Source organism: Camelus dromedarius, chromosome 7 (genome assembly GCF_036321535.1).
Source record: "Camelus dromedarius isolate mCamDro1 chromosome 7, mCamDro1.pat, whole genome shotgun sequence".
NCBI lineage: Eukaryota > Metazoa > Chordata > Mammalia > Artiodactyla > Camelidae > Camelus > Camelus dromedarius.
In genome coordinates this window covers 13,620,511-13,648,270 of record NC_087442.1, presented here as the reverse complement: position 1 = coordinate 13,648,270, position 27,760 = coordinate 13,620,511, and the positions used below count along the sequence as shown (strand labels likewise).

Below are 27,760 nucleotides of genomic sequence, written 5' to 3'. Positions count from 1 at the left end.
CAAGGTCTTCTCCTCCTTTTTTGGCTCAGTTCTGTGAACAAGATTCTTCAAGAAACAACCCTGCATCCTGGGCGAGTGAGTGACATCCAGGTCACACCCTCTTCTCAGCAGCCCTTCACCCGATCCCTTTTTAAAGGGGAAATTACATCTCTCGTTGAGACAGAACGAGGCTGCCAAACCTTGGAGGAAACTACCATGCTGTTCTCAGGAGGGCCAGGGATTTCTGAAAGAGTAGGGATCTACTCCAGGGGCAGAGGGCAGCCTTGCTCATTCGAGCCTTTTCTCCCAGCCATCACTGTTTAGACTCAAAGGGCAAAAGGCTGTGATCCATCTAAGCCAAGCACAGGTTTAGATAACCACTGAGAAGGGCAGTGGTGAGCTGAGGACCTTGAAACTGCCCAGGGACCTTGGCGGCATGGGCATTTACGGACTTACAACCACCATTACCTACTGCTTTTGTCTGTTCTTTCCTTTGATCGGTATCTTTGGCCAAGTACCCCGTCCATGCCCGGTGCTCTCTGACCCCCTCCCACAATCCAGAGGGGTGGAGACCACTATTCTCACTTCAGCAAGGATGGGAATAGCTCCATTTCCTGCCTGAGGGCACATGTGATAGACCATCAGACTTGGAACTCAGATGCACCACTTCCGGCTCCAGCGATCACTCTTGGGTTCAACCTGTTTTAACCATTAAATGAATACCTGTTGAGCACCTAATTGTGCCTTAAATGGTGCTGGACAAGTCATGACGCTGACATAGAAGGTGACATGGATGCTTCCCTGGGTTTGAGCAATGACATTTCCATGAGCACCAGTCAATCCCACTACACAGAGGGGCGGGTGGGAGCTTAAAAACTTAGAGAGCTGTCCAAAAGGTGATTTTGAATTTGATCAGATCTTCTGGAATCCTATTAAGAGCCAGATACTACGTGACAATACTTCCTCAACTGCAAGGCACTACACCAGTGTGAACATAGTTTCATAAAGATGGCGGTTAACCTGGATAAAGGTCATTCAGATGGACAGTCGACGGAACACATCTTATTCTATGCCTGGCTCTTGGGAGTCTGCCAATCTCGGTGCCTGAGAAATGACTTTGGGGCCAAACTGATCAGAGAGTGTTGGGGCAGACCGTCCAGCAGTCTCCTTTCCAGCAAGCCATTTTCCAGAATGTGCCCAACTCTACAAATCTCCTTCTCCAGTGACTCTAGCACAATGTGCGTTGAGAGTAAACAAAAAAGATGCTGATGTCATCTGGTTACGCTTCATTCCACAGGATTTAACAATTCTGAGAGCCATGCTGGGGCCAAGAATATTACCTGTTCTTCCTCACCTGGAGTGAAAATTCATGAGAAAGTTCCTAATCCTGTAACGCTTAGCCCCAGACAAGGGGGAAGAAAAGCTGTTTGAGGAAGGAGGAAATCAAAGAATAAAACAAACATAATCTTTCTCTAGGATTAGTTTAGGTAGCCCTATTGTTCAGCTTTGACCTACAATTACCAACACGGAATTTTACAGAATACTGCTGAATAAAGACATCTTACAGAAAACGTGAATGGCCCTAATGGAGTTTATTTTCTTAAAAATAATACTTAAACTATTGCAAGAAACCAGCAGTTCAGCGCTCCGCCCTCCCCATTTCTCAATCATTTCAGTGTTCAACAATTAAGGCCCCCCGTGAGGTTGACATGACTTGCCTACATGGTTCCTCTATGACATGGTTAAGTCATATCAAATCCCACGGCTGAGAGATAAATTACACATGGATTCCTGCCTCCGGTTAGCCGAGAACAATCATCCCATTGACGGCGTGCGTGGGCTGACGTTAAAGACGAGACCGAACCCCTTTCACTGGCGCAGAGGCTGGTGCAGGAGGTGCTCGGAGGAGGAGGAGGCGGCCACAGCCGCCGAGCTGGCAGCTACTCCTCGCCTGTCCCCTCCAGGATTTGTTTAAAGGAGAATGGAGAAAACTTGTAGCCAGCCCCGATGTAGAACTTGTTCTGGAACTCCACCCTGTTGTTGGGGGCAAGGAGAAGGGGGATGGAACACATAAACTAGAAGCCGGCAGCTGGAGGGGAGAAGCAGAGAGTCTGTAAAATCAAGTACCCAGTGTGGAAGGCAGGTGCCTGGGGAATCCTCTGAGGCTTTTCTTAAAAAAATATCTTTCTCTTGCCTCCATCTGACACCTTTCCCACCCCCTCCAGACCTCTGCTAGTGGCCTCAGGCCACAGCATAACACGCCCCAGCCCCCCAGCAGGGAAGCCCTCACTGGCCAGGGCTGTGTCAGGAGCGGAGTCACTAGGTTATCTGTGGTTTTCTGTTTCCATCCTGGCCTTAAACTGCAGGGCTTACATCATTACAGAACAACCAAAGCCTTGACTTACAACTTTACAACTTGCATAACAGATACCACGTGTGATTGTTTAGGTTTTATGATGTTGGACAGTTCATTTCTTTAATGACATGGGGAGAAATGATGTCATAGCCTCAGGCGGGAGCATTGGGGTTCTCTCCACTGAACACGTGAAATGCGAAAACTTTTCTGTATGACGAGGGGCCCTGGAGGGAGGTGGGCAGCATCAGTGAAGCTAAAGAAGGCCTGGGAGGTCCAGCGCGCACGGAAGCACCGATGCCTCAGCGGGCTCGTGCACTCAGAACTCTCAGCTGAAACGTGACTTGGGAGAGAAACAGAAGCCTAAACAAATGTTCTCACAACTGTAAGCCCAGGGATGGCCGACGGTCTCCGGGTGTGTCTGTGAATGTCAAGGGCCTCCCGTGAGCGTCTTCGTCCTGGTGGGTACCCTCCTTCTGCTTCTGCTTTCCCAGAGTTTAGTAGCCTGTTCTGTTGGTATAACTCCTGCACTCAGCAGCAGGGGCCAGACATCCCAGATCCGCTCAGCCTGCGCTCTGTGAGCTTTTCAGGTCTGTCATCTTACCAACACTCGGGGGTTTCCCTTATTTTGAAGCCGATTATAATAACAAATGAACATTCAAAAGAGAAGGCATGAATGGGAGCTAACGTGCCCTGCAGGGCAGCCAGTGCACGTGCATACACGTATACGGATATGACGTCATCTCACGGTACACCAACAGGTGACTACGCTAAGGTTCCAAAAAGGCACATGAGTTGCTAATGTCACACAACAGGTCAGAACTTGAACCCAGCTGGCTGGCCCTACAGCCCACCCTCCTTCCCTGGAGCACACCGAGAGCTCCCAGGTACAACCGTCCTTACCAGTGCAGCCGCAGGGCGTGCAGGAAGGCGGAGAGGCCCTCCATGATCAGAAGGATGGCTACCGTCAGGACAGCAAACACAGCAAAAATGACGAAGACCCCAGCAAGTCCTCCCCAGCCTCGCACGCAAAGGCCGATGTTCATCACCATGGTCCAGAGCACCTCGGACAGTTCTGCAAGGGGCAAGAGGAACAGTCTCAAGCACGCAGTCTATCTGGCAAATGAGGATTGTTCTTACACTGTAATCCTGGACCCACACACCCTGTAATTCAGAAACTCCAGCCCCAGGTGGGGAATGCAGGCATGTGTGCCCCGGGTACCTGCGTGAGACTGTCTACGGCAGCTTTGTTCACCGTGGAGGAGTTTCCTTCAAGGGGACACGTGTATGGTGGCACACTATTCACCAATGAAAGTGAGCCGCCTAGATACTGGCAGCAACATGAATAAACCTGAGTAACATTAAGTTACGCCAAAGAAGCAAAACACAAAAGAATGCATGTAATATGACTTGACAGGCACTGAATGTTTGTCTCTCCCTCAGCCCTCAAATTCACATTAAAGCCCTAACCCCCAAGTGATGGTACTTGGGAGATGGGGCCTTTAAGAGGTGATTTGGGTTAGATGCGGTCACCCGGGTGGGGTCCTCATGATGGGACTAGTGCCCTTATAAGAAGAGATACCAGAGAGCCCTCTCTCTCCCCCTTTCTTTCTGCCCCAGGGAGATGCCATCATTACAGGAGGTGGTGCAAGGAAACCAACGCAGCCAGAGTGGTCAAGAACCAAACTAACTCCGAGCACTGGCTTTTCTGCTGTAGAGCAGCAGTCAGGCTCCCCTCCACTGCTGTGGCTTCTATCCATTTAGCGCACACCTTGGCCTGGCTTCTCTGTTCTTGGCATTAGGCTCAGTGCTGAGCACGCAGAGATAAACGTCAGGGTCCTTGCCTTTCAAGAGCTCACAGTCTAACAGGGAGACAGGCTAATGAGACAAAATTACAATTAGTGCTAGAACAGGGGCACCTCCGGAACCCCAGGGAAGGGCACCTTCCAGACTGGGGATCAGGGAGGAAGACCACCAGGGGAGGTGACATCCGAGCTGAGCTCTGAGGGAGGAATGAGACATCGGGTGGGGAGGGAGTTAAAGAAGGGAAGACTATTACCCACAAGGGAGCCTGTGGGGCAGACACACAGCGGGGCTCAGACAGCCTGGCACCTCCAGGAGCATTGACGCAGCTCTTTGCGGCCACAGCATATGAAGTGGGGGTGGGGGGAACCAGTGGGACACTAAAGAAAATACCAAGAGACAAGACTAGAGAAGCAGGCAGAAATCAAGAAGGGTTTTACACAGCAGGTCGGTGAGTCAGGATTCCAGACTTAAGTCAGTCTTGGGGCTTGAATCTTTACCGAGGCATGCAAGCAGCCTGTGGAAACTAGAAAAGGCAAGGAAGTAGATTCTCCCCTAGAGCTTCTGGGGAAAACAGTCTTGCCAACACCTTGTTTTCAGGACTTCTGGCCTCCAGAACTGTAAGGCAGTCAATTTCACAGTGTTTTAAGTTTGTGGTAGTTTGTTACAGCAGCAAAAGGAAGCTGATACAGAGGGTAAGCATTCCAGCGATAGGAAGCCAGACCTACTGGAAAAAAGTCACTTCTGCTAAGAAAGGAGAGCCGCTTTTCCAGCAAGCACACCAGAAGTGAGCCAGGGAAGGCACTATCACCCACAAGTACACTGCGTCTGTTTCCAAAGGGACACTGTCTCGTGACCCTGCTGGGCGGCCCACTCACGTGCATGCGCCAGGCTGAGGGCCCAGAGCCGGAGGTAGGACGCTGTGTTTGAAATGCAGCCCAGGCAGTACTCGATCGTGTGGATGGCCTGATGCACAAAGACATCTCCAAAGTTGAACTGAAAGAGAGAATTTTTAATTCTATTTCATTAAGTACTTCCTACATGAACGTATCACAAGTGATACCCAGATGAATGAGGCCTGGGCTCTGCTGTTAAGACATTTCCAGTTGAACGAGGGGGAAATAAGTATTAATCTACTTGTAGAAAGAGAATGAGCAGCCCCAAGTAGGACATTGTATGTGTGCAGTAACATTTCCCAGAAGTGGCTGAAAAAAGCTCAAAGCAGAAGAGAGACTGGTTGGTGTCGGGGAGGCGTTCCAGCAGGTGAGAGCTGTGCTGAGCCTGAAGGACGGGGAGGGAAAAGAAGCCAGATCATTCCTGGTAAAGAACATGACTCCAGGTAAGGAACAGACAGTGGTTGGGAACTTCATGAAGGCAAGTTTGGGCGAAAAACCATCCAGCTGAAACTGGGAGCTTGCTGAGGTGAGGGGAGACTCAGCTACAGATGCTGCTGGAAAGGCAAGCACGTGCAGAATGGAGGCGACAACCGGTGTCATGAGAAAGCATAAAAAGTACCTTAATAGAAAGTGGTGGGGGGATAAAGAAATACTGGGGGGAAGATTAATCTGGTAGCAAAATGGATCAGGGAAAGGATAGCCTAAAAGCCAAAAAAGCCAACTTGTTGATTAGGTTAGTAACCCAGGTACAGAGGAAAAGAAACATCCATGCATCCATTCTTTTCCTTCATGCACTCTGATGTTATGGGGGAAAGAATTTGACTGGCACCACCCCTGCCCTCAAACAGCTCGCCATCCAGTAGGGAAAAGATGCAAACAGACAGTCAGTGCACAACAGCACAGTGATCAAGAATGCAGGGGTGCTGTGGGAGCACAGAGGAGGGTCCCCCACCCAGCAGAGGTCAGGGTCATACAGGGCACTGAGGTCCCTGAGTCCAAATAGATGAAAGAATGGCATTGACAGGAACAGATAAATTGGAGAAAGGGAATAGCTGATCTGCGTGTTGCATTGCAGGCCATTCCAGCATCATCTCTCGGCACACAGCAGTAGAGGCAGGACAGGCTCAGAGGAGAAGTCTGGGCTGGAAATGGACACCTGGGACCACACCTGTGGGAGGAGTGGGCGTGGGAGCTAAGAGGACCGAGAAGACTGGCAAGGGGACATCATGAAAAGAAGCGCCTTGGGAAACATCTTAATTCAGAGATAAGAAATTAAAAAAAAAAAAAAGATGATGGAAAGGAAAAGTCAAAGAATCAGGAGGAGTCACCGGACTGCAGTCCAGGACGTGGAGGCTGGAGGGATATCCAGGAAGAAATGGGGGCTGTGGTCCCGGGGAGTTGTAGTCGGATGCTATGGTGAAAAGACTAAATTCAATACCCTCCCGTTCATCAGTGAAAACAGTGAGGAGGAACTCACTGGGCGGAGGTGGAGAGAGTGAGTAGAGGAGTGTGTAGTGAAGGGTTAATCTCAGCCAAAGAGAAGTCTGGCTTTGTCCTGGCTCCCAAGAGGTGACCTCTAAACCCCTGGCATTTCCCAAGTGAAAGAAATGTCTGGTACTTATGGTCCACCCCTGGGACCACACCTCACACTTCTTGCTAATGAAGTGACCATGGTGGGCACGTGACAGTTTACGAGGGAGCTGGCCTCGCCAGAAAGACCAACCAGGTGTTTTGAGATGAGGCTCTGAGCCACTTGCTATCACTCCAACCCGATCTGCAGGGAGGGGAGCGAGCTGGAGGTTGAGGGCAGCCACCTGGACTGCACTTGGATCAACCACATCTACATAGTGACACCGCATAAAACACTGGACACCGAAGCTCAGGTGAGCTTCCTCAGTTGGCAATACCACACGCATGTTGTCAGTGCTGGGAGAGTAATGCATCCCCAAGGACACAGAAGCTTTGCATTTGAAACCCTCCCAGGGTCACATGCTGCCTGTGTGCCTCGTCCTCCGGCTGGTTCTGACTTGTAGACCTTCACTGTAAAGTAGCAAAACTTTAATGGAAAGTATATAGCATTCTCCTGAGTTCTGTGAGCTGTCTGCAAATTACTGAACCCGAGGGAGTCTAAGAGGACCCCCAAACTTGTGGCTGGTGTCAGAAGTGTTGGGTAGACTTGGTGGTCTGGAGAACTGTGCCCTCAACCTGGAGCCTGGCTACCTCCTGGTGGGGAGAGACGGGAGAGGGGCCCTGGACAGGGAAGCAGAGTCAAGTCTAGATTTGCCTGTGCCAGAGACCCATGCATGGCTGTGCTGAGGGAGGAAGCCATCCAACGGAGCCTGAAGTTGCCCAGCCAAGGGCTACCAGTTCATGGAGGAGGTGACAGGTGCACACAGACTGGATATTTACTGAAGCCACGAGGAGCATGGATGGTTGTACTGGACAGGCTGGGACTTGATGAGTCAGAAGATGCATGGGTTGGATTCTAAAACATTCCAGCTAGTCTGACAACCCTAGTAATGCCAATTGCCACTAATAAGGGTTACTCTCTGGACCTGGAATCTTGTTAGGAAAATTTTCCACAATTCAGATTAATATTTCATTAATTCTAATTGGTTACCCATGAGTGCAAATAAATACTTTTTAAAAAAGTAATTAACACCACAAATGGAGCTACTTATAGTATCTCTCAGGCCTCACAGGATCCCTGTCCCCACCTCAGAATTGGAACAGAGCTCTGGTTAAAATCTCCGCAGCCTGGAGTTCAGGACTGTGGGTGACTCCAGTCGTGGATCAACAGCCCACTGCCTTATCTGGGAAAACATGGCACATTCCTGAGGGAGTAGCGGCTGCCCTGGGACAGAAAGGGGCAGGAGGGAGGAAAGAAGAACACAATCTGTGAATTTATGTGAGAGGCGGACAAGGTTACAAAGATACGTGAACAATGTCCAGACAGGGCCAGGGTTGAGAGGGGAGGAGGGCTGGGAATAAATAACCCACTTCTTACTTCAATGCAAGGGACTAGATTTGGGCTCTGCTCTCACGGTTGGAGGGCACTGATGGGAAAGATCGTGATAAATCTAGCAGACTCCCCAGGGCATGGTTCTGAGCCCAGGAGGCCTCCGTAGCATATATGTCACTAAATTGGAGGCCGACATTCACAGATAGAGCAGCACCTGGCGAAATTATTAAAATGCTCCCTGATTGGTTGGTAAGTAGCTGTAAGCACAGGTGCCCTCCCCTTCCCTGGGACCCCCTCAACTTCCCACGACTCAGGGGTTACAGGGCTGCCACCAGCAGGGTCCTCCTGACCCTCCCAGCTCTGCTGCCCGAGTCCATTCTGATGAGCTGGCGCCCACGTGCTGCTGGCTGTTCAATGTGTGAGTGTCACCCCTGACCAGGTCTTGCTTCTAGAACCTGCACAAATTGGAAGTCTTCACAGGGTGTCAGGTCCCACATACCTCTTCTTCATGGTCATCCTGAGCCCCATGGGCACCTGCAGAAGCCCGCTGACCAGAGCTCATGGGTGGACCAGCGTGGCCACCTTCAAAGTCCTCGGCGGCATTGTCTTGGATCATGGTTGCCTGCAGCTGTCCGCAAACAAGAAAGTGAAGCGCTGAATTCATCCTTGGAATTAAAATTACTAAAATTCTCTATAAAATAGAGGCTCTCATTAAACATCAGCTATGCACCGATACTGCTCTGAACTCTCTCTAGTCTCTCACTAGCCTTCATAACAGTCTTCTTATGGAAGCACAATGATCACCCCCATTTTGCAGAGAAATAAACTACAGCACAGGAAGGTTGAGAAACGAGCCCAGGATCACACAGCTGGTAAGGCTAGTCAGGGGCAGAGCCAAGATTCAAACCCAGGCAACCTGATCGACTGCTTTTCTCCACGGTGTTCCAGAACGTGCCGGATTGATCGCAGTCTCTACAGGAAGCCAAAAGTCTTGCGACCTGAACAGCCAGGTTTCTATAAGCAAATTAACTGGGAGAGATTAATGGGCTGGCCCGGCCCCGAGTGGTTCTGGGGAGGAGACACGTGGTCACTGGCTGTCTACGGGGCTTATGGTTAAAGGGCCGTATCACAGGTGGCTGTATCACTCAAGTGAAGGGGTTTCCTAACCACATTCTGCAGGGGTCCTGAGTTACAGGATTATAGAGAACCCTTAGTAGAGGGGACCTCTGTTCAAGTCCCCTAAGGCCCATCAGAACAAATTTGTTTATAATCTCTATGTATTGAGCCTCCTTAAGGTTTCATAGGGGCAGCTGGGAGAAAGCCAGATAACTCCATTATGGAATCATCTCTTGGAGGTCAGAGAAAGTGTTTCAAACTTGAAAAAGGACCAGCTAATCAGCCAACAGCCGTGCCTCCCAAAGGCCAAAAAGGCTGACCTCCAAGCCGTCTTCGGGAGCTCCGGTTACCCAAGGTCAGGAGGTATCATCGAAGACGGCAGACCATCAAAACCCTCTACTTCCTTCCCTGTTGTACAAGTCACCCGTGGGTGCTTTTGCAGAGCAAAGAGCAAGACAGCCTATTGTTTGAGTGTCCTGGGACTCAGGTGAGCCAGCAGTAACCTACGGACAGGCTGAGTTCTAGGAAAGAGCGTTGCATCTATCTCTCCAAAAAGGTATTTGCCACCTTCCTTTGAAACACCCATCACCTCTTTGGACAATGGTCCACCTCACCCGTCATTTACCATCTTGGCTTCTCACCAATTAACCAAACAATAAACAAGTATTCTTTGCTCTGCCTTCCTATGTATTTAGATCCCACATTAATTATATTTCAGACACGCTTTGGATCTAGTCAAGGCTGGCAAGAAACACAGTGGGAGGAGAAGCAGGTGATTTAGAGAGGGCGCCACCTAGGGACGAAACTCCTGCACTCCAGCCTCGTCCCCTCTGGGTCTCTGACTCCATCAGCCAGGTCAATATCCAACAAAGAGTTTAGGGAAAAAAGGAGTTATCTGAAAACACCTACAACCATTTAAAACATATGCAATCTCAGCACAGTCGGCTTAATCTTCTGTACTGACAGAGGAAAGCGAGAGACTGATAACCTCAGCAGCGCGTGTGTATCCTTTCTAGACTCTGGTGCTCCCTGGAAGCTTAATCTTCCCAAATCCTATCTGATCTCGGCTGATAGTAAACCCTTCTTCACTCTGAGTAAACCTGAGGCTCAGGAGAAGTTTAGGCAAAAGGAAGAAGAGGGCTGGAACTGGTGTTTGACAATAGGGGAAAAGTCACAAATAAACAAGAATGGACTTAGTGGCTTTTTGTTGTTGTCGTTATGTGACTTTGTTTACTCCCTCTTCTGGCTCTCTCACACAATCTGTCACTTAATACAGTGAAAGCTCACAACTTTGGAATCCTGATGAAAACAACTTTCAATATTCATTAACACACTAAAACTGTAGTAGAAGACTCTTATTTTCAATAAGAAAATTAAATAAGCAACCAAGGTCAGATTCTTAGAAGTCATGAACTACCCCAGACGCAGCACACACCCCCCAAGCACAGGCGGCCGCGCAGAAGATTAAAGGCGACCATTATGCTGGAAATAAGCAGACCCCGAGGAAAAGCCGGGCTCACAGAAGGAAACGTACCTGGAGTGGGTCAGGTCCTCACCTCACCAGCATCTTTGGGATCCTGGGAAACCCAGCATCCTCTCCAAACCCCTGACATATATTTCCAAGAAACCCACATTCCTACCCAGTGAGTGAGTTGAAATGAATGGCGCTTACCTGGGATTTCCGATGATTTGCTCTAAGAATAAATGGCTTAATCAGAAGCATCCATGGCACAGAAATCAAAGCCATAATAACAAAGAAACTTTGGACTTCTTGCTGTAAGAGCAAAATGGTAAGCTCCTATCATCTCAAGGTGACTGCAGAGCACACTTCATATGACAAAATGAGAAACACGGATCATTTCAAAACACGGATCATTTTGGTTGCACTTTATTTGAGGAGGGCTAAAGCATTTGAATGAACCCATTCACCCTCCCATCATGGGACAGTCCCACTGCAGAGAGAGAACTGCCAGCCCTGCGGTGCCCGGGGGCCAGTCATGCCGGCACTGGAGATCCCTTTCTTTATTCCTTCCTCTCCAAGCGGCCCCGTCTCACACACCCGCGCTACAGGGAACCCGTCATTGGGCAGAAGTGCTCATGAGACATATCATAAGGGCAACTTTATTTGTCACCTGTCCCTGTAACTCTGTTCCAGAGCAGGCTCAGGACATCGCCTGTCACTCTGCGGTGACCAAAAGTCCTTGGGTCACTTGAAGTCACAAACATATCTCAATCAGTAATTTTATATTTCCAGTATTACTGAGCCCTCTTGCTTTCTCTTTCAAAAAAAAAAAAAAAGTCCTCATAATCACCACCTGACTTGCACAGCCTTATTGTGGGTGAGTCACCCAACAGGTTCTAGGAGGCCTACGCTGAACTCTCTTTCACGGTCTCTCTCTCTTCATCACAATTCACTTTGGAGTGAGGAGTCTAGGGGCTTCATGCCTCACTGAAACCTGGGAGTCATGCCATTTTATCATCCTGTTCCAGATCTCCATCCACATCCCCACCCCCACCTCGTTGTCCTACCCTCCCGAGTCACTGGTTTTGAGGCATGACCCAGGGCTGCTACATCAAAAGAACCAGGAAGCATCAGAAGGCTTGGTCAGAGCTGTCAAAAAGGCATGGAAACTGGGTGCTTGGAATGAAAGGAAAATCGTTTCTTGAGCCCTCACATTTCTTTAGCAACTCCGGCCAAGCTCCCAGGGAGACGGTGCATTGTTACCCCCATGGTAACAAGACTGACCTGGACGGCAGTGAGAAGGCCTTATCTGCTCCGTCTCCTACCCACCTCCACTCTGAACTGCTCACCAGATGGAGAGGGACCACGGGAACACACACCGCACCTGCCAGGCCCAGATCCCCACCCTTGGAGCTATCTCGCGCCGTCTGTCCATTTTTATACCACAGTTTCCCCTCACAACGCACAAAGCAACCAGACATTCCTATTTATCTGTTGCTCTTCTTCTTTGACTAAAGCAGCCAGGGCAGTGGGGAGGGGGCTGTATTTATTAACCTACACTGGTCTCTTCCAGCTGCATGACAGGAAAATGAGGTTATGGAAACTTCAAACTGTGTCAAGATAATTAACCTTCATACGAGGGTGTGGAAGCCAGCCAACTCCAATGTTTTTTAATGGAAAAAAGCAATGCTCAGTGCGCTCAGGGAGGGCTCTAGTCTTTATGAAAGGAATCAGCACATGAAATACTCGGTGAATCTGAGACGTGTTTGGGAAATCCAAGGAAATGATCATTTGGACTCCAGCATCGAGCAAACGAGCCTTCCAAACACATTCACTTAACGCCAAGGGTCTAGGGCTGGTTCATACCCCACTGGTGTAGAACAAGCAGGTGCCACCCCAGGAAGGCGGGATACAGGGGAGCGTTCAGAGCGCTGTCTTCTCTGATTATAATCTAAAACCATTCCTTGTTTTTCCTTCTTATTTGCTGTGTCTCTAGGAGAACACAGTGAGGACTCAGACTCACAAGGACGTGCACAGCTGGAGGAGCAGCATGGCTTTAACCAGGACCCAGGACGAGCAATGGCTGGCAGGTGCCATGTGCATCAAAGGGCCACCCAGTATTGGGAAACCAGCCCTAGGGCTTGACCCAGAGGAATCAGAACCTAAATAAGTGGGGCCTCCTTTAGGGAAAACCTAGCCCGCAAACCGCAGCATCAGGCACAGCTAGGAGAAGCCAGAGGAGAAGAGCTATTTGCGTTATCAAAAATCCCTCTCCTGGGACATTTATGCTCTTTAAAAACTAAATACCAAGTTGATAATGAGGCTGAAAGAGACAGAAGAAGTCAGAATGGCGAGAACACCCCATTGCTGGTTGGTACTGCTGTCCATGGAAAAAAAGCCAAAGAAAAAAGACGAAAAGCTCCCTCACTGGCCACAGAGGCTCATAGGAGAGTATGAATTGGGTTCCTTTTTCCAGAAACTCAGCACCCATGTGAACAGAGGGACTCCTCTTCTTGACTCTATTTCAATTTCCTCTCCTGTGAGAACCTTACCTAGAGTTTACTTTTATTATAAAAGACAATTAAATTTTAAGGTGTTCTTTAGAGTGTTTACCGTCTTAAGCCACTCAGATTGAAGGATTATTTTTTTCTTTCTTCACAGATAAAAGGTACAAGCCAATTTTCAACCCCACAGCAGTAATCCCCCTCAGGTACCACCCAAATAGGAGCGGCTAAAGCGGGCAGTTTCTGGATGGTGGCTGCACCACCACACAGCCCTAAGCACCTGGACACTCATCGAGAAAGAACTTTCTGAAATGTGAAGAACCGAACACGTTGACTGGGTGCCGAGATGGCTGAGCCTCACAAACGATTACTCTCTGCCACACTCAAGAGTAGGAGAGAGATTTAACAGAGTCAAGTGCACAAAAGAAGAAGAAAAAAAAAAATACCTGATGTTTGTACAAGGGTGTGTTCGAAGAGTCGTAGTTAAACAGGAACATGTTGATGAAGTGGATGAGGATGCTCGGCGCCCGCCGGGACATGGAGACGTCAAAGTAGCACCATTTGAAAATAATCATGAAAACCAGGTATCCAAACAGACACAGGATAAAAATCATCTCAGGGATGAATTGCAGAATGATGTTGAGAGTGTTTCTGAAGAATCTGGGGGTGGGAAACACACACACACATACAATATAGAACATTGAGGGCATATTGATAACTCACTATTCTTGCCAAAGTCCTAGCTGTTCCTTTCTTTGACCCTGCATCCGCTCCCCTGGCAAGCAGCAATCATGCATGGATGGAAAAGAAGAGAAAGAAAGGGGCTTTTGCACAAAGCATTCAGAGAGAACCAGGGTGTAGGGGGAGACATCTGAGGACACGGTCGGGCCCACACAGACAGCTGGTGATCCAGCCACAGCTCCCCAAGCGGACCTAACTCTTATCAGCACAGCCCAAGGCACCACATACAGGAGGGTCGTCTGGCAGCTTCTCTCCAGTGATGGCCCACGGGCCAAACTGAGCCCATCGCCTATTTTTGTACAGCCTGCAAGTTTAAAATGGTTTTTACATTTTGGAATAGTTGGGGGGGATTAAAAGAATAATATTTCATGTTACATGAAAATTATAGGAAATTCAAATTTCAGTTTTCATAAAGTTTTTTTTTTTTTTTTGAGAGTTATTTTTTATTTGGCAGGAGGACTCGAGCCGGGATGACAGCCTCTCAGATGGCTCTGAGGGACTGCTCCGAAGAGGTAGGGGAGGAGCTAGGATATATAGGACCTTTACAACAAAGACCAGGTAGTTGGAACAATAAAAGATTACTTGTTATCTAAAGAAAACCAGGCATCTCAAGTTAAAGAATTTAGTGCTTTTCTATGTATGGAGGAAGCAAACATTTGAGCTCATTGAATCCATTTCTTTGACAAGCATCTAGCTATCCAGGGCCAGCATCCTGTCCTTTCTTATTCTGAGTCTGCTCAGAGTGCACATTGTGAGTGGCTGCAGAGGCTGGGCTGCAGGCTTGTCTTCACTGGGAAGTTTTCATAAAGTTTTATCGGAACACAGTCACACTGGTTTATTTGTACACTGTCTAAGGCAGCGTTCACGCTACAGCACCAGAACCAAGTAGTCGGGACAGAGGTCGTCTGGCCTGCAAAGCCTAAAACATTTACTATATTGGTCTTTACGGAGAAAGTTTGGCAACTCCTGCTCTGAGACATGGAGAGAGTTCCAGGTTAAGTTGGGGGCCCCCCAGTTAAAATGTTGGAAGGGGCCCCCATACCCTTTGTTAATTGTAAGTGTTACTGGGGGGAAGAGGAGATCCCATCATAAAGCAGGGTGACTGGAGACAGATGAGGCCAGCCTGACACACGATGATGCCAGTCGCCGTGCAGCCCTCAAAGTCCCTCCTGGTCTTATCCCCCACTGGCTTCTCACAGCAGCTGTACCAGGCACTGTCACTCGTTTACTCACTAAATAGTTCTTATTTTTCAATTAGAATCATATGTCTATTAGTTTTCCAGTTAGGGGGTCACCATATGGCCGGCTCTGGTCAATGAAATGGGAATGGAAGTGGTACGTCTCACTTCCAGCAGAAGCGTAAGAGTCGAGTGTAACTGACCACACTCTCCTGCGGCGGCAACTGGCAGCTTCCAGACGGGTGCCGCCCATCAGCCCCGTCCCAGGGTGAGGAGGAGATGGGCAGCGCTCCCTGGTGGGCCCACAATGACATGTGTCATGGTCTTGAGCCACTGAGGTTTGGGACATGTTTGCTATTCCGTAATAACCAGACCTATTTGGACTCCTCTCTGCCCATTCTAGAGAAGAAAACAATCTCAGAGATGTTAACCACCATGTCTATGATCACACAGCTAGAAAGAGTTAGAACCAGAAGCCTACTCACAGATATAGAGAACAATCCAGTGGCTACCAGTGGGCGGGGAGGCAATAGAGGTGTTGGGGGGGTGGGTACAAACTACTGGGTGTGAGACAGGCTACAAGGATGTATTGTACAACACGGGGAATATAGTTAATATTCTGTAATAACTGTAAACGGAATGTAACCTTTCAAAATTATATAAAAAAATTAAAAATTTAAAAAGAAAAAAAAAGAATTAGAACCAGGAGGCAAACTTCTGATTGCATCATTTCTGGGGCGCCACGCTGACCTCCTGGCAGGTGGGGGTTCAGCAATCCCTACAAGCCACTGTGTCCACAGAAGGGGTCTCCAGATAGGCATATTTGAGGCCGTCCTCAAACACCTACAATTTAGCACAAATATGTAAGTTTGAGAAGCTTTCCACAGAGAGAGATCTTCAGAGAAAGAAAAGAAGAGGTGGAAGAATGTTAATAGCCAAAGGGGTGAGGCAGAGGCTGCTCCAGTACGAAGGAGCTACACCAAATGGAATTCAGAATCTGAGGGCACCCTGGCCAAAAAGCACTTATGTCCCCATTTGCCCACTGCAGGGGGCTAGCTAAGGGAGCTGGCTACAACGCCAGCCCTCGCAGGCTGAGGGGACACGAAGCACTGTGGGCTTGTAGCCTCTTTCTGAACCCTTGACCCTTGACCCTTGAATATTTCTGTGGCGAAAGCGCACCCACCTCAGAGAGACTCAGCTCAAAGAAACAGAGGTGCCGTTTCTGGCAAACCAGCTTGTCCTAGCTCAAGGCAGGGACGTGGGAAGGCAGTCCCGGAAGGAAGGAAACATGCACAGAGGGACTTATGACTGAACTGTGGCTCTGTCGCCGCTCACCATCCACGTGGTCAGACCAACAGGCAGGAAGTTCATCATGAAACTTACATGTGATTGAAAAGGCTGAGAATAACGCCAAAAACCATCTGGACAATCCCCAGGATCACCGACATCTTCATCTTATAGGAGTTCAAAAATGTCAATTTGTTTGAAGCCAGGTTCCAAATCTGGAAGAGAAATGTGCAAGAACCACATGAGATCAGAGTCTAGAAGTTCTCCCGGAGTTGGGAGTTAGAGCACACTCCCCTGAGTGAGTCACCCCCGGAACCACATTTTCAGTTTTTTGTCCAGTTCAAAACGTGCATTTTAGGCTCAGAAAAGAAAATGGACCAAACCCCTTATAAATGCAATTTTCATGACAAATACGTCAGAACTAATAGCGCCATTAGTAAAACATCAAGTAGCTGGAAGAAAAATAATCCAACATGATTTTTCCTCTGTTCTAAGTGAGAACACATTCTGAAACATTATGGCAAAATCTCAAACTTACCTGGGTTCCCTTATTACTCGTGTAGATGTCTGGCCCATGAATTTAGCCAATCCCTTCTTAATAATACCACCTTTACTCTGAATTTCTGTAGTGCTTCACATTACAAAGCACTTCCCCGGGCCCTTCTCAAGAAGCCACTTCTGTAGCCAACATTTATTGGCACTCTGGGGAAGACAGGGCTCCTGCCTCCTACACGGTCTGTGTTTTAAATAGAGCTGCCAGGCGTCCACAGAGAGGGACGCGTGTGCCCTGCTCACACAAGACAGACACACCGAGGAAGCACCCAGAGTGGCTGGGGGGCTGGTCAGGGTCTCACCGTGGTTAATGGCCCCGGCCACTAACTTTCTTCTTCCCCACAGAAATCTCAAATGCCCACCCACATGCAAACAATTCAAGTCCTTGCTGCTACCTCTGACCCCTCCAGAACATCAGGCATAAGCTAGACTCATCTGGAGGATTTGCTATACTGTTTCTCGGAAGTAACAAAGGCATGGGGTCTTCTTATCTTTCCTCCTCAACTACTTCCTCCTCCAAACTCCTTTGCTTCTGCTCAGGGGTCAACATCCATCTAGCGCAGCCTCAGCGGATGGTCTCCCTCCCCCTCCCCCATGCACACGCGGCAGGAACCACATCTCACTGATTCTGTCTTGACGATGTCCTGAGCGGCTGCCAGCCGAACAATTGCTAAGGGGGCTGCTGGGAAGATGGGCAAAGGAATTCCAGTAACAGGTGCCCCGACATCAGAGGCACCTCCACTACCCTCTCCACCTGCTTTGGCATCGAAGCTGCACCAAGCTTGCCCTCTGCCCTCTGCTTTTCCCTCTGCCCACCTGGTTGGCCAGTCCCTGTGGGATCACACGACACACTGAGGGCAGAGTTACCAGTGCACCGTAGACCCAGCTTAGACAAACTAAACACGTTCATGGATAAGTGCCAGGCACATACTAACCTCTGTAAGTGCATTTCTCTCATTTAATTCTAACAAAAATCCTATGAGATAGATACAAGCATTCCCATTTTACAGATAAAGGGATTTATCATAATCTCAGGGAGATTGTTACTTACACACCCAGGAGAAATAACACAATAGCAAGTGGAGTGTTACTCTGTTCATGAACCAGAGTCTGTTCTGGGTGTTTTACCTATAAAATTCATTTACTTTTCTGAGCAACTTTATGAGGGCTGTTATTATACCCATTTTATAGATGAGGAAAACAGAGACACAGAGATGTTACCTTGCTCAAAACTCACAAAGCAAGGAAATAGAAATGCCAAGATTTAAACACAGGCTGTCTGATTCTAAGCCTGGGCTTTTAACTATTGTGTAATGTTCATTGATTATGAAGTATTTACAAACACCTTGAGAAAGCCCCCTCACCTCTGCTGCCCAAATATTTTGTGATTTGATTCACAAATAGATGCTCAACACAGTTAACAAATGCAGCTATAGAAATTTACATGACGTAAAAATCAAACCCTTCGTGTATATGTATTAAGTGCTAATATAGGGACAGAAATGTTCTGTGAATGAGGTTATCTCTGGGGAATCAGACTGCAGGAACACGAAACATAGGAAAGACTACTCTTTCTTTTTGTTTTTTTATAATTTTCTCATTACATGGATTTTTGATCATACATATATCATCATTTTATAATAAAAAGACCAGAAATTTTCAAAAATCTAAATGTTACTAGGAAAAAATTAATTATTTTCAATACCCTGCCTTCCCTTTCACCCTCGCATCTTCCCTTTCTCCCTCACATCTTCCCTTTCTTTTCTAACTAGTGGGCAGATGACAAAATTGCATGCAGAGTAGAAACGAGACCACTCAGTTCTAAAATGTGAAATGCACTGCCCTCCCTTTGTCTGTGAGGAGCAGCACCGGGAAGACAGGGTTTGCGGGTGCATTAGATGTGGGCTATGAAAGGAAGAGACAGGACAGGAGGAGCAATGAGACTCAAAGCAGAGGAAGGTCAACCAGACCCTAAAACCACCCCTCCTCTACTCCCCAGCTGCCTGCTTGCTAATCATGACATTCCTTGGACCAAAGATAAAGCCTTCCCTCCCAGTCTACACAAATAATAACTTGCATTTATTCTTAGCACTTTGCAGCTGCCAAACCAGCTTTCAAGGACTCTACCTCTTTTGATAAAACTTAGAATGCAAGTGCCCCTGGGTGGCAAGCATAAACCAATCCTGGGTGATGCTGTTTTTATGGGGGGGGGGGGGGGCGGGCAGACAGTGGGAGGACGCAGGAAAACTGAAGAGAAGATGACCACAAGATAGGAGGGACCAGAGAACCAATTTTATGGCCAGTACTATTACTCTTAACTGTCAGCAATTAAAACTGTGGTCCCACGTTCTCTTCCAACAAAAAGAGCGCAGAGAAAACGTTTCTGGACTGCCTTCTGCCAAGTTCAGTTCTAGACGCCTGTGCCCATTTGGAGCACAAGGCCGCCACCTGGTGGTGATATGCGCTGGGCCCTCGTGTGTGTTGCTTTGCACGGAAAGGCCTATGTGTCTTCTTGAAATCCCTTTATATCTGAAGGCTGTGCAAGGAAGCACCTTGGTTTTGCTTGGCTCAAATCCAATTGAGGTAGATATTAACAAACAAAAGTTAACACTTTTTTAAAAAAATCTTGTATCAATTCCATGCAGTAAACGAAAACAAATATAAAAGCAAATCCATACTTTCCTAGGAAAAAGGAAAAGTTAAGCACCGCAAGAAAATGCCAAAGCTGGGAATTTGGTTAGGATGCTAAATTGCTTATCCAACCAAGGGCCTACTTTGCAGGCAACCAAGGGCCTTTTAAAGAAGCAATTGTTAACCACCAGGGGTATAATTGAGGAGAGACAGATGTTTGGGGAATTGAATGGAAAATGACCCAGGGGCTGGGTAAAGGGTGCAGGTAGGACTTTTACTTGAATCCAGTGCAGAAATCTCTAGGATACGTTATTCTATCTCAACACAAGTTTGTGGATTTGACAGGTTCTGGTACTTTCTTTTCCTCCACACAGAGATCTCCCTCAGCAAAACATTTTACATAACAAATATTTAACCTCAGAAGACATTAATTACCGGATCAATCCCAAAAGGGTATGGATTTCCAGAGTACACTCCCGGAACGGCTGGGTCCAGCTGTAAATACGGGTTTGTTCCCACTACCTTCATACTACAGAGGGAGGAAGGAAAAACAAAAACAAAACCAGTGATCAATCAGAGGTAGGACAAAGACGACGGTGCCATCAGTCATGAACTTGCAAACCAGCCAAAGCCCAGCTGGTGGTGCAACTCACCAGCTGGTTCATTCAATTATTCCACAAATGGGTACTAAATACCTACTATGCGCCAAGCATCGTCCTAGGTGCTGAGGCTACAGAAATTACCACCTGGCCCCCAAGGAGTTCTTACTTTCTCAAGGGCTTTCAGCCTGATGACGTACAGTAAAGAAGAAGTGACATTACATCAGAAAAGAGGCAGGGGGCAGAAGAGATGGGAGCATAGAGGAAATAAAACCCAGCCCTGGGACCAGCCTGGGAAATCTCCCCTGGGAGAAGGAAAGCCCGTCCCAGAGGAGGGAACCGACCTTCACACATACACAGGCCCCTGAAACGCAGCCCCTGGAAGCTGTAGTCCATTGACTGTGTTTAAATCTGTGTCCCGTTCTCGCCCAGAAGCACAAGTGTCAATGGGCAGGAGTTTCTTATCATTTCTAACCTAAAGGAGTTGAGAATATTAGGGCTTAATTTTCCTTTTTTTTTCAAGAGCACACATTTGTGGAGGAGCCCAAGAATGAGTATTTGAAAGCATGAAGAACAGAATGTTGGCCACTTTGACAGGCTGCCTAGAAACACACTCCCTTCCTCCCACAGCTGAGATGCTGGGGGTATCTGGTAGCTCGGGGGTCCGGGGGGATCAGGAACCCCAGCCGTGCTGGCTGGGCCCTCCATGACCATGGAAACAGCTGGCCCTGACTGGCCATCCCAGACACAGGCCCCTGTCCGAACGACACGCCTTCGTGCAAATGGTTGGGTTTAATTAGCAGAGACGTGTTTGTGTGTCGACAAAGAAAAAAGGGAACTGGCCTGGTGCCCACAGCCGAGCTGCGGCCTCTGCTGTTGAACATAAACACTTCGCAGAACAACATCAGTGAAGGCCACCCGGGGGCCCTGATGGATAGAGATAAAAATAAGGCCGTTCCACGATCATATCTGATACCAAAAGGTGGGCATTTCAAAATAAGGACGTCGTCCAAAATACAAAAATCTCCGAACATTCCCTGATGGTCTCAGCAGCCAAACCCCCAAAGCCCTTCTAACACCCGTCCCCAGGGGGCGCCGTCTCCCTCTCTGAGTCAATAAAGCCAACCTCGGTGATCACACACGTTTCTGGTGATCTGTGGCACCAGAATGTTATGAGAGGGTCTCAAGTCCCCTGCCAGGGAAAGCCGGCCCAAGACCTAGCCTGTGGCCGGCGACCACAATCAGCCCGCTCTGCCCTTCGCCTCTCAGGGGCGCCTCAGCTTTCCTTTGCCTCCTTGCTGGGGAGGGGCTGCTTCAGACGCTCCAGGCTTGGGCGTGAGGCTGAGCAGCTCTCACACTGGGCTGGGCCTCCGAAGGCCTGGAGTTGGGGCGGAGGTCATCTGTGTGTGCCCCAAAGACCAGCAATCCGGGCGAAGGGGAGGGGATAGCTCGGTGGTAGAGTGTCTGCTTAGCACACGTGAGGTCCTGGCTTCAACCCCCAGTACTTTCAATTAAAAAAAAAAAAGAAACAAAAATAAATAAATCTAATTATCCCCCCTCCAAAAAAGAAATTTAAAAAAAAATTTTCTAAAGACTAATATTGCAGCCCCGCCTGCAGAGTGACAGCAAGTGGCAGACTCAGGCTTCCTGTCACACTCAGCGCAGAGGACAGTTCATATAAACAGTCTGATGAAGTTATGCTGATTTAACATGTTTCAGATTCCACCCCTATGCTTATGAGCTTAAATCTGAAGAGCAGAACTAAGCCATTGGTCTTGAAAATCTAGGAAAGTTTCGCCCTTCCAGGCATCTCTTCAATTAGGATACAAATTACAAAGAAAAACCAAAACAAAGAAAACCCCACAGGTATCCCCGTCTATAATTGTAATTCTGGAAAATGTTTTCTCCTTCGTGTTTATTTACTTATTCATTGTTTAACATTCCTGTTCTCTGCCGAAGGGAACTGGACCCAGCAGAGGGACTGAAAGGCAATGCATGGAGCCTCTGTGACACCCCCACCTGCATTGTTAAGGTCCCTCGGAGCCCCACCGGGCACCAAGCCCACAAACGCACTTGGGAACACGCCACGCCAAAAGGAGCCCTGCACTGCATCTTTCCTAGCTGAGAAACCCTAGGACGAGACGGATTGTGTATTGTCTCCCCCACTGATGATGCCAAGTGTAGATGTGGGTAAGCAGGTGAAACCCCTAAAGTATCTTAGAAAAGTGTAAGTCCTTCCAGGCTTGAGAGAGAAAAGACGGGAGGCGAGGCTGCAGATATGCCCACACATCTCTGCCTTCACTCTCCTCCAGTGCCCTCCTGTCACACTTTCAGCTGGAAGTTCCAGAATGAGACAGAGAAGCCCAACGTTGACTGGAGGAAGCTGGGCGGGCGGACGGGAGGGCACCCGAGAAGTAGCCGAAACTGCTGTGGCTTTCTCAGGTGTGCGACACAGACAGCCCAACATCCCCCAAGATCACAGCGGTCAGCATTTCCACGTGCTTCCCTTCAAAGTCCCCTCTCCTCCACTGCCCTTCTCTCTTCCCACAATTCATCACCCTGACCCACCTCTCAAACTCAAGAATCTTCCTCCCCACAAACATCTCCATTCCTGAAGCTCTGTTTCCGTTCTGATGACTGTGTGTGTGATGGACGGCACCCTGGCTGCGGGACGCCTGTGGGAGGTGTGGTTTGTGGGGACGTGGAGAGCGTCCACGTCTCTCTTCCCTGCAGCCCAGACCTCTCCTCACCAGCCACCCCTCCTACCCCCGCCTTCCTCACTCTGTCAACCACAAATACAGGGAACCAGCATCACAGAACTCACCGTCCCCTCCTTTGCTTTTAACATTGAATCAATCTGCTCAGGGAACCAATCATTCATATAGTTCAACACCTGCATCAGCCTTTTGTAAAGCCAACCCTTCTCTCCCAAGTGCCTGGGTGCATAATTCCGCTCTTCCTCAACTCCCTGCCAAGCAGGATATGTTTCAAATGCCACCTTCTTCTCCTGGAAGCCTTGCTCCCAGGGCTGCTCCTCTGATGCCCAGTTTATAGCTGCCCCACCACTGTTTCCACACCAGTGCCTGGCATGGGGGATGCTCCCCATGACTCACACTTAATTGAGCTGAAGTTTTAAAAACTATTTCCACGCATTACAGTCACCAGCACAGTTACTGAGGAAGTGGCCTAAGGTCTCACACTCAGTAGATGAAACCAAATTGTTTGTTGAGGGGGTGGGCGCACCACTGAGCAGAGCCAGGCGTAGAATCCCCCGGCCAGGAAGACCATCACTGCGGCCACCGGATGGCCAGTGAGCAACCCGTCCCTGTCCGGACTTACTTCCATGTGCCATTTCTGAACATGGGCTGGACACTCCAAGAGGAGCCGAAGATGCTGAGAGACTTGGAGAAGCAGTCATTGTAGATCAAGCCCGTGTAGATGGAGAAGATGCCCATGAGGAGGATGAGATAGCGTCCGTGGAAGAAGGTGTTCCAGATCTGGCCTCGGGGAGACAGAGGACGACTGTCAGTGGGCTCTGAACCCGGCCCCGGGGGCACGGGGGTTAAAGGGTGTCTCCAGCCCCACTGGCACAGCCCCAGTGCGGCACACGGGCATCCTGCACAGAGGGGCCACGGGGCGAGGCAGATGTCAGAGTGATCCCAATAGAACGGGCACACACATCGTGAGCTTACACGGGTGACTCAGTACAGTCTTCAACTGGTAGTTGTTACTGTGGAAACAAAACCTTATAAGCCTCCTATTCTTTAATTCAGCCTTGGTTAGAAAATGTAACTGAAGGAGAAGCTCGGGCTTCACCTGTGAAGGAAGGGACGTGAAAGTGGGCGGCTTCTGTTTCTCACGTGCTTCCAGGGCATAAGAACGGAGCTGCCTCGGGCAGGGGGCGGGCTGGGGTACAGCTCAGGGGTAGAGCGCATGCACCGCATGCCCGAGGTCCCAGGTTCAATCCCCAGTACCTCCACTAAAAAAATAATAATAACAACAATTTTTCAAAAGTAAAATGAGGGGGGAAAAATGGAGCTGCCTCATATGCTGCTAAGTTTTATGGCAAGTTAAATCTGCACTCATTGTGGGTCTCATTGGAACACCAAGCCTCTGTCTAAGCACATCCACTGAGAGCAAAGTGCTTTCTGTAATACTGGGTGACGTGTATCGACCATTCTCAGAAAGGCTAAAGGATAAGTTTGAGACTTCAAATATTTATTATAGGAAAGCACATCTGATCAAGTGCTTGTCATGGAAAACTATATTGGCCATCGTTTGATTCTCCCACTAACCTTGCTTTTGACTGACTTGCTATGACATGAGCGAACTAGCTCGAGTTAAGTCAACTTAATTTCAAGGTTGCAGATAATTCTTAAAATCACGAACATAGATAAAAGCATGTTTCCCGTTTATGAAATGTGTGACCATGGACATAAAGTGATGCTGACTGATTAATCTGGAAACAACGCAGACTTGAGTTGTCTCACCCTTCACAACACTGTGAAGGGTCTTCACGGAGAATGTGGAAACCTTGAGAAGTCACGATATTCAGAATTTCTCAGTGTTTCATAAAAATGCTGATCGTGGGCTGATTGTAAGAGAAAGGTTCAAATATGAAAGAATATCTGTGATATTTTGAGTGAAAAAAAGGAGGTTACAAACTAATATGAAGTATTTGATCCCAAATTTTGAAAATTACATCCCTGTGTTTAAGCACAGAAAAAAAATTATGATTTTTCTCTAGTAGTTAGATGATTGTACTTCCCCAATTTTTATAATGAATGCATATTGCTTTTATAATCAAAGAAAAAAATCAATGTTAGGAAAAAAAAAGTAAACGAAAAGATCAATGCCTCGTCAAGCAATGTACAAAAAAACAAAGATGCTGGAAGGAACTGCACCAAACCATCTAAAGGATTATCTTTGGCCAGGAGTTTTTATGTTGAATTTTGGTCCTTTTCATTCCCTGTCTTTCCCTTACTTTTTATAACAACATGTTATTTCCATGGTGAAAACAACATACACATTTTTACTGTTCCACTTAGAACCGCCAAGAACCAAGGCGAGACATTTGATGGACACTCACCTCATTGTTCGTCTTCTGGGAGAGCAAGCGTCTCTCATTAAGGACCATCCAAAGCGCTGCCAGCAGCATCACGATTCCGTGACCACAGTCTCCAAACATCACGGCGAACAGGAAGGGGAAAGTGATGATGGTATAGGGAGCTGGAGAGGTGAGACCCACAGCAGCCTGAGTCCTCCCAGCCTGGGACCCACATCAAAGATTTCTCTATCTCACTCCACGATCTCCAAGGTGGTTCCTGTGTCTTTCTGAGCCTGTCTTCCCTCACCATCCCCACCCCTGCCACCCACTTAGCTCCTACAAACATTAGCTCATCAGTGAATAAGCATTATTATTCCCCACTTCACAGATGTGCTGAGTTTGGGGGTGACTAAGTGACCTTCCCCAAGATCACAAAGTTTAACGGGATTTAAAACCGGTTTTCTATCTCTTAAGTGCTTTCTATACTCTTTCCACCAGCACCATTTGCCTGCTTCTCCACCATTCACACGCACCTCATGCCTCTAGCAGTTACCCCGGGCCCCTCAACCTGAGGTGGCCGCTGCTGTATGGGCCACAAATTAGACTGGGACTCAGGCTGGAGAGAAACAGCACCATGAATTGCTTGGCTAAAGGGCATCTGGTCGACCCTTTTATTTTACTAACAAGACTTAGTGACACAGTTTACGTCAGGAAGAATCCAGTCTTCCTAGTCCAAGCCCTGTGTGCGCCCCTCTCTCCCACACAACTACGGGACTGTGAAAATGCCTACAGATGATCCTACAGATTGAATCGATAAGGACGCAAGAGCTGAATCTGACTGCCTGATAAATCTACAGTTTAAGGGAAAACATGTGAAATCTTGACCAAGAGCAAATCTTTCACTAATCACCATTTACACAAGACAACACAGATATTAGGAAACCGAATAAGATTTTAGGAATGTCACCATTCAAAGCAGTCAACTGCCTGGGCCACCTCGGGGATAAATCTTACCTAGTTGTGCAACATCAGACCCCTTTACCTGGGTTCATCTCCCGGTAACAGCCTACACCATACGCATCGACAATATTCTGGAAGCCAGCTGTGAATTTATTGGTCCTGTTAAATGTGGGAGGAGCTGTTTTAGACTGCACTGCTGTCATGATGGGGACCATGGAGGAGCCACTCAGTTCCTGCAGAAAGAGCATACGAGAAACATGTAAGGAAGACAGCCTTGGGCTGGGTGTTGGCACATGGATCCCAGCCCAACTCCTGCCATCACTTACTGGGTGAACTTGGGACAATTTCTTGACCTCTCTGAGACTCAAGACTTATCTGTAAAGTTAGTGCGTATCTAATTTATCTTACAGGAGAGTCATCAAGAAAGTAGAGTTCCTCCTGATCCTCTGGCAATTTCTATTCTCCCGCTCCTGCAAACATATATGCTACGCCTAGTTCTGAGCCCTCTTTTCTTTCTTTCTTTCTTCCTTTCTTCCTTCCTTCCTTCCTTCCTTCCTTCCTTCCTTCCTTTCTTTCTTTCTTTCTTCTTTCTTCCTTCCTCCCCTTTCCTTTCCTCCCACTAATTCTCTCAAGAGTTCATTCACTTTCCTAATGTTGTTCCTATTTTCCAAACAGCCCTGACCCTCACCCAAATTTTAATTCTTTTTTAACTGCCTGCCTATGCTTTCTAATGCACATGTCTCAGCAACCCCACAAAATCCAGGAACCTTAGACTAAACTCATCAACTTGCCCCAAAGCCAGGCCCTCCCTTACCTCTCTGCTCTTTGAGCAATCTCCAATCTCCAGATGCCTGAAACTTTGGAATCATCACATCTGTCCCTTCTTTTGCTTCAGTCCATCACCAAATCTTGCTAATCGTCCCCTTCAAATCCCTTCTCATCTAGCCTCAGAGCCACCGGCCTGGCCCCAAGCCTCACCATCGGACTCCAGTCTCTTTCACTTCCATTTAGTGTATACCCCAGACTGCATAATACTTCTTTTAATAAAACAAAACAAACAAAAAGCACTACTTTACTCAAGTTTCCCTCCTACTCAAAAATATTCAAAGGCTTCCTATTACCTAAAGGATGAAATCAAAACTCTTTAGTTTTATAATCAAGACTTCTTTACAACAGGATGTAAATCCTCTAATTACACCTTCACCCTCACTAGTTCTCCACGGAAATCAGCCAACTCCACACTAGCCTTCTCCCTTCTTCACTTACCCAAGTATTAACAACTTTCCTGCTCACCCCCTGGGAACCTTCTGGTCACTCCAAACTCCAACAGCACTTACAAGGTGCACACTCAGTGGGACTTAGCACCAACTAAATGAGTGCCCATTCGATCCTCCTAACAACTCAATGAGACAGCATCACCACAAACCTCACTTTACAGATGAGGTAACTAAGGCACAGAGAGATTAAGTAACTTCCCCAAGGTCACACAGCAAGTGGAGGAGACCCACCCTCTATTTTTATATACCTTTTCGTATGTGTGATCATGATCTCCTTGAGGGCAAGGACTTCCTCCTTTTTAAACACACCCTCCAGCAGCTGACATAATGCCTGGCAGAGAGGATTTTTCTCTTATTGGTAATGCTGATCATGACAGCTATCCGCTTCCATTTCTCTCCACATCTACACACAC

General features: G+C 48.0%; 1 protein-coding gene across 6 annotated transcripts in view; it reads right to left on the bottom strand.

Annotated features, from left to right (window-relative positions):
- Positions 1 to 1,552: 1,552 nt before the first annotated feature.
- Positions 1,553 to 27,760, bottom strand: part of ATP6V0A4 (ATPase H+ transporting V0 subunit a4) — a 70,101-nt gene continuing 43,893 nt past the window's right edge. For all 6 annotated transcript variants that reach the window (XM_010983175.3, XM_010983174.3, XM_031455449.2 and 3 more), the window contains 11 exons: positions 26,153 to 26,303; positions 25,153 to 25,292; positions 23,403 to 23,560; positions 19,900 to 19,993; positions 16,378 to 16,496; positions 13,522 to 13,735; positions 10,782 to 10,883; positions 8,493 to 8,621; positions 5,014 to 5,131; positions 3,236 to 3,407; positions 1,553 to 2,013 (listed from right to left, as the gene is read on the bottom strand). In XM_010983175.3, the coding sequence (XP_010981477.1) occupies positions 1,920 to 2,013; positions 3,236 to 3,407; positions 5,014 to 5,131; positions 8,493 to 8,621; positions 10,782 to 10,883; positions 13,522 to 13,735; positions 16,378 to 16,496; positions 19,900 to 19,993; positions 23,403 to 23,560; positions 25,153 to 25,292; positions 26,153 to 26,303 (1,491 nt within the window). In that variant the 3' untranslated portion in view covers positions 1,553 to 1,919. The remainder of the gene's footprint in view (positions 2,014 to 3,235; positions 3,408 to 5,013; positions 5,132 to 8,492; positions 8,622 to 10,781; positions 10,884 to 13,521; positions 13,736 to 16,377; positions 16,497 to 19,899; positions 19,994 to 23,402; positions 23,561 to 25,152; positions 25,293 to 26,152; positions 26,304 to 27,760) is intronic.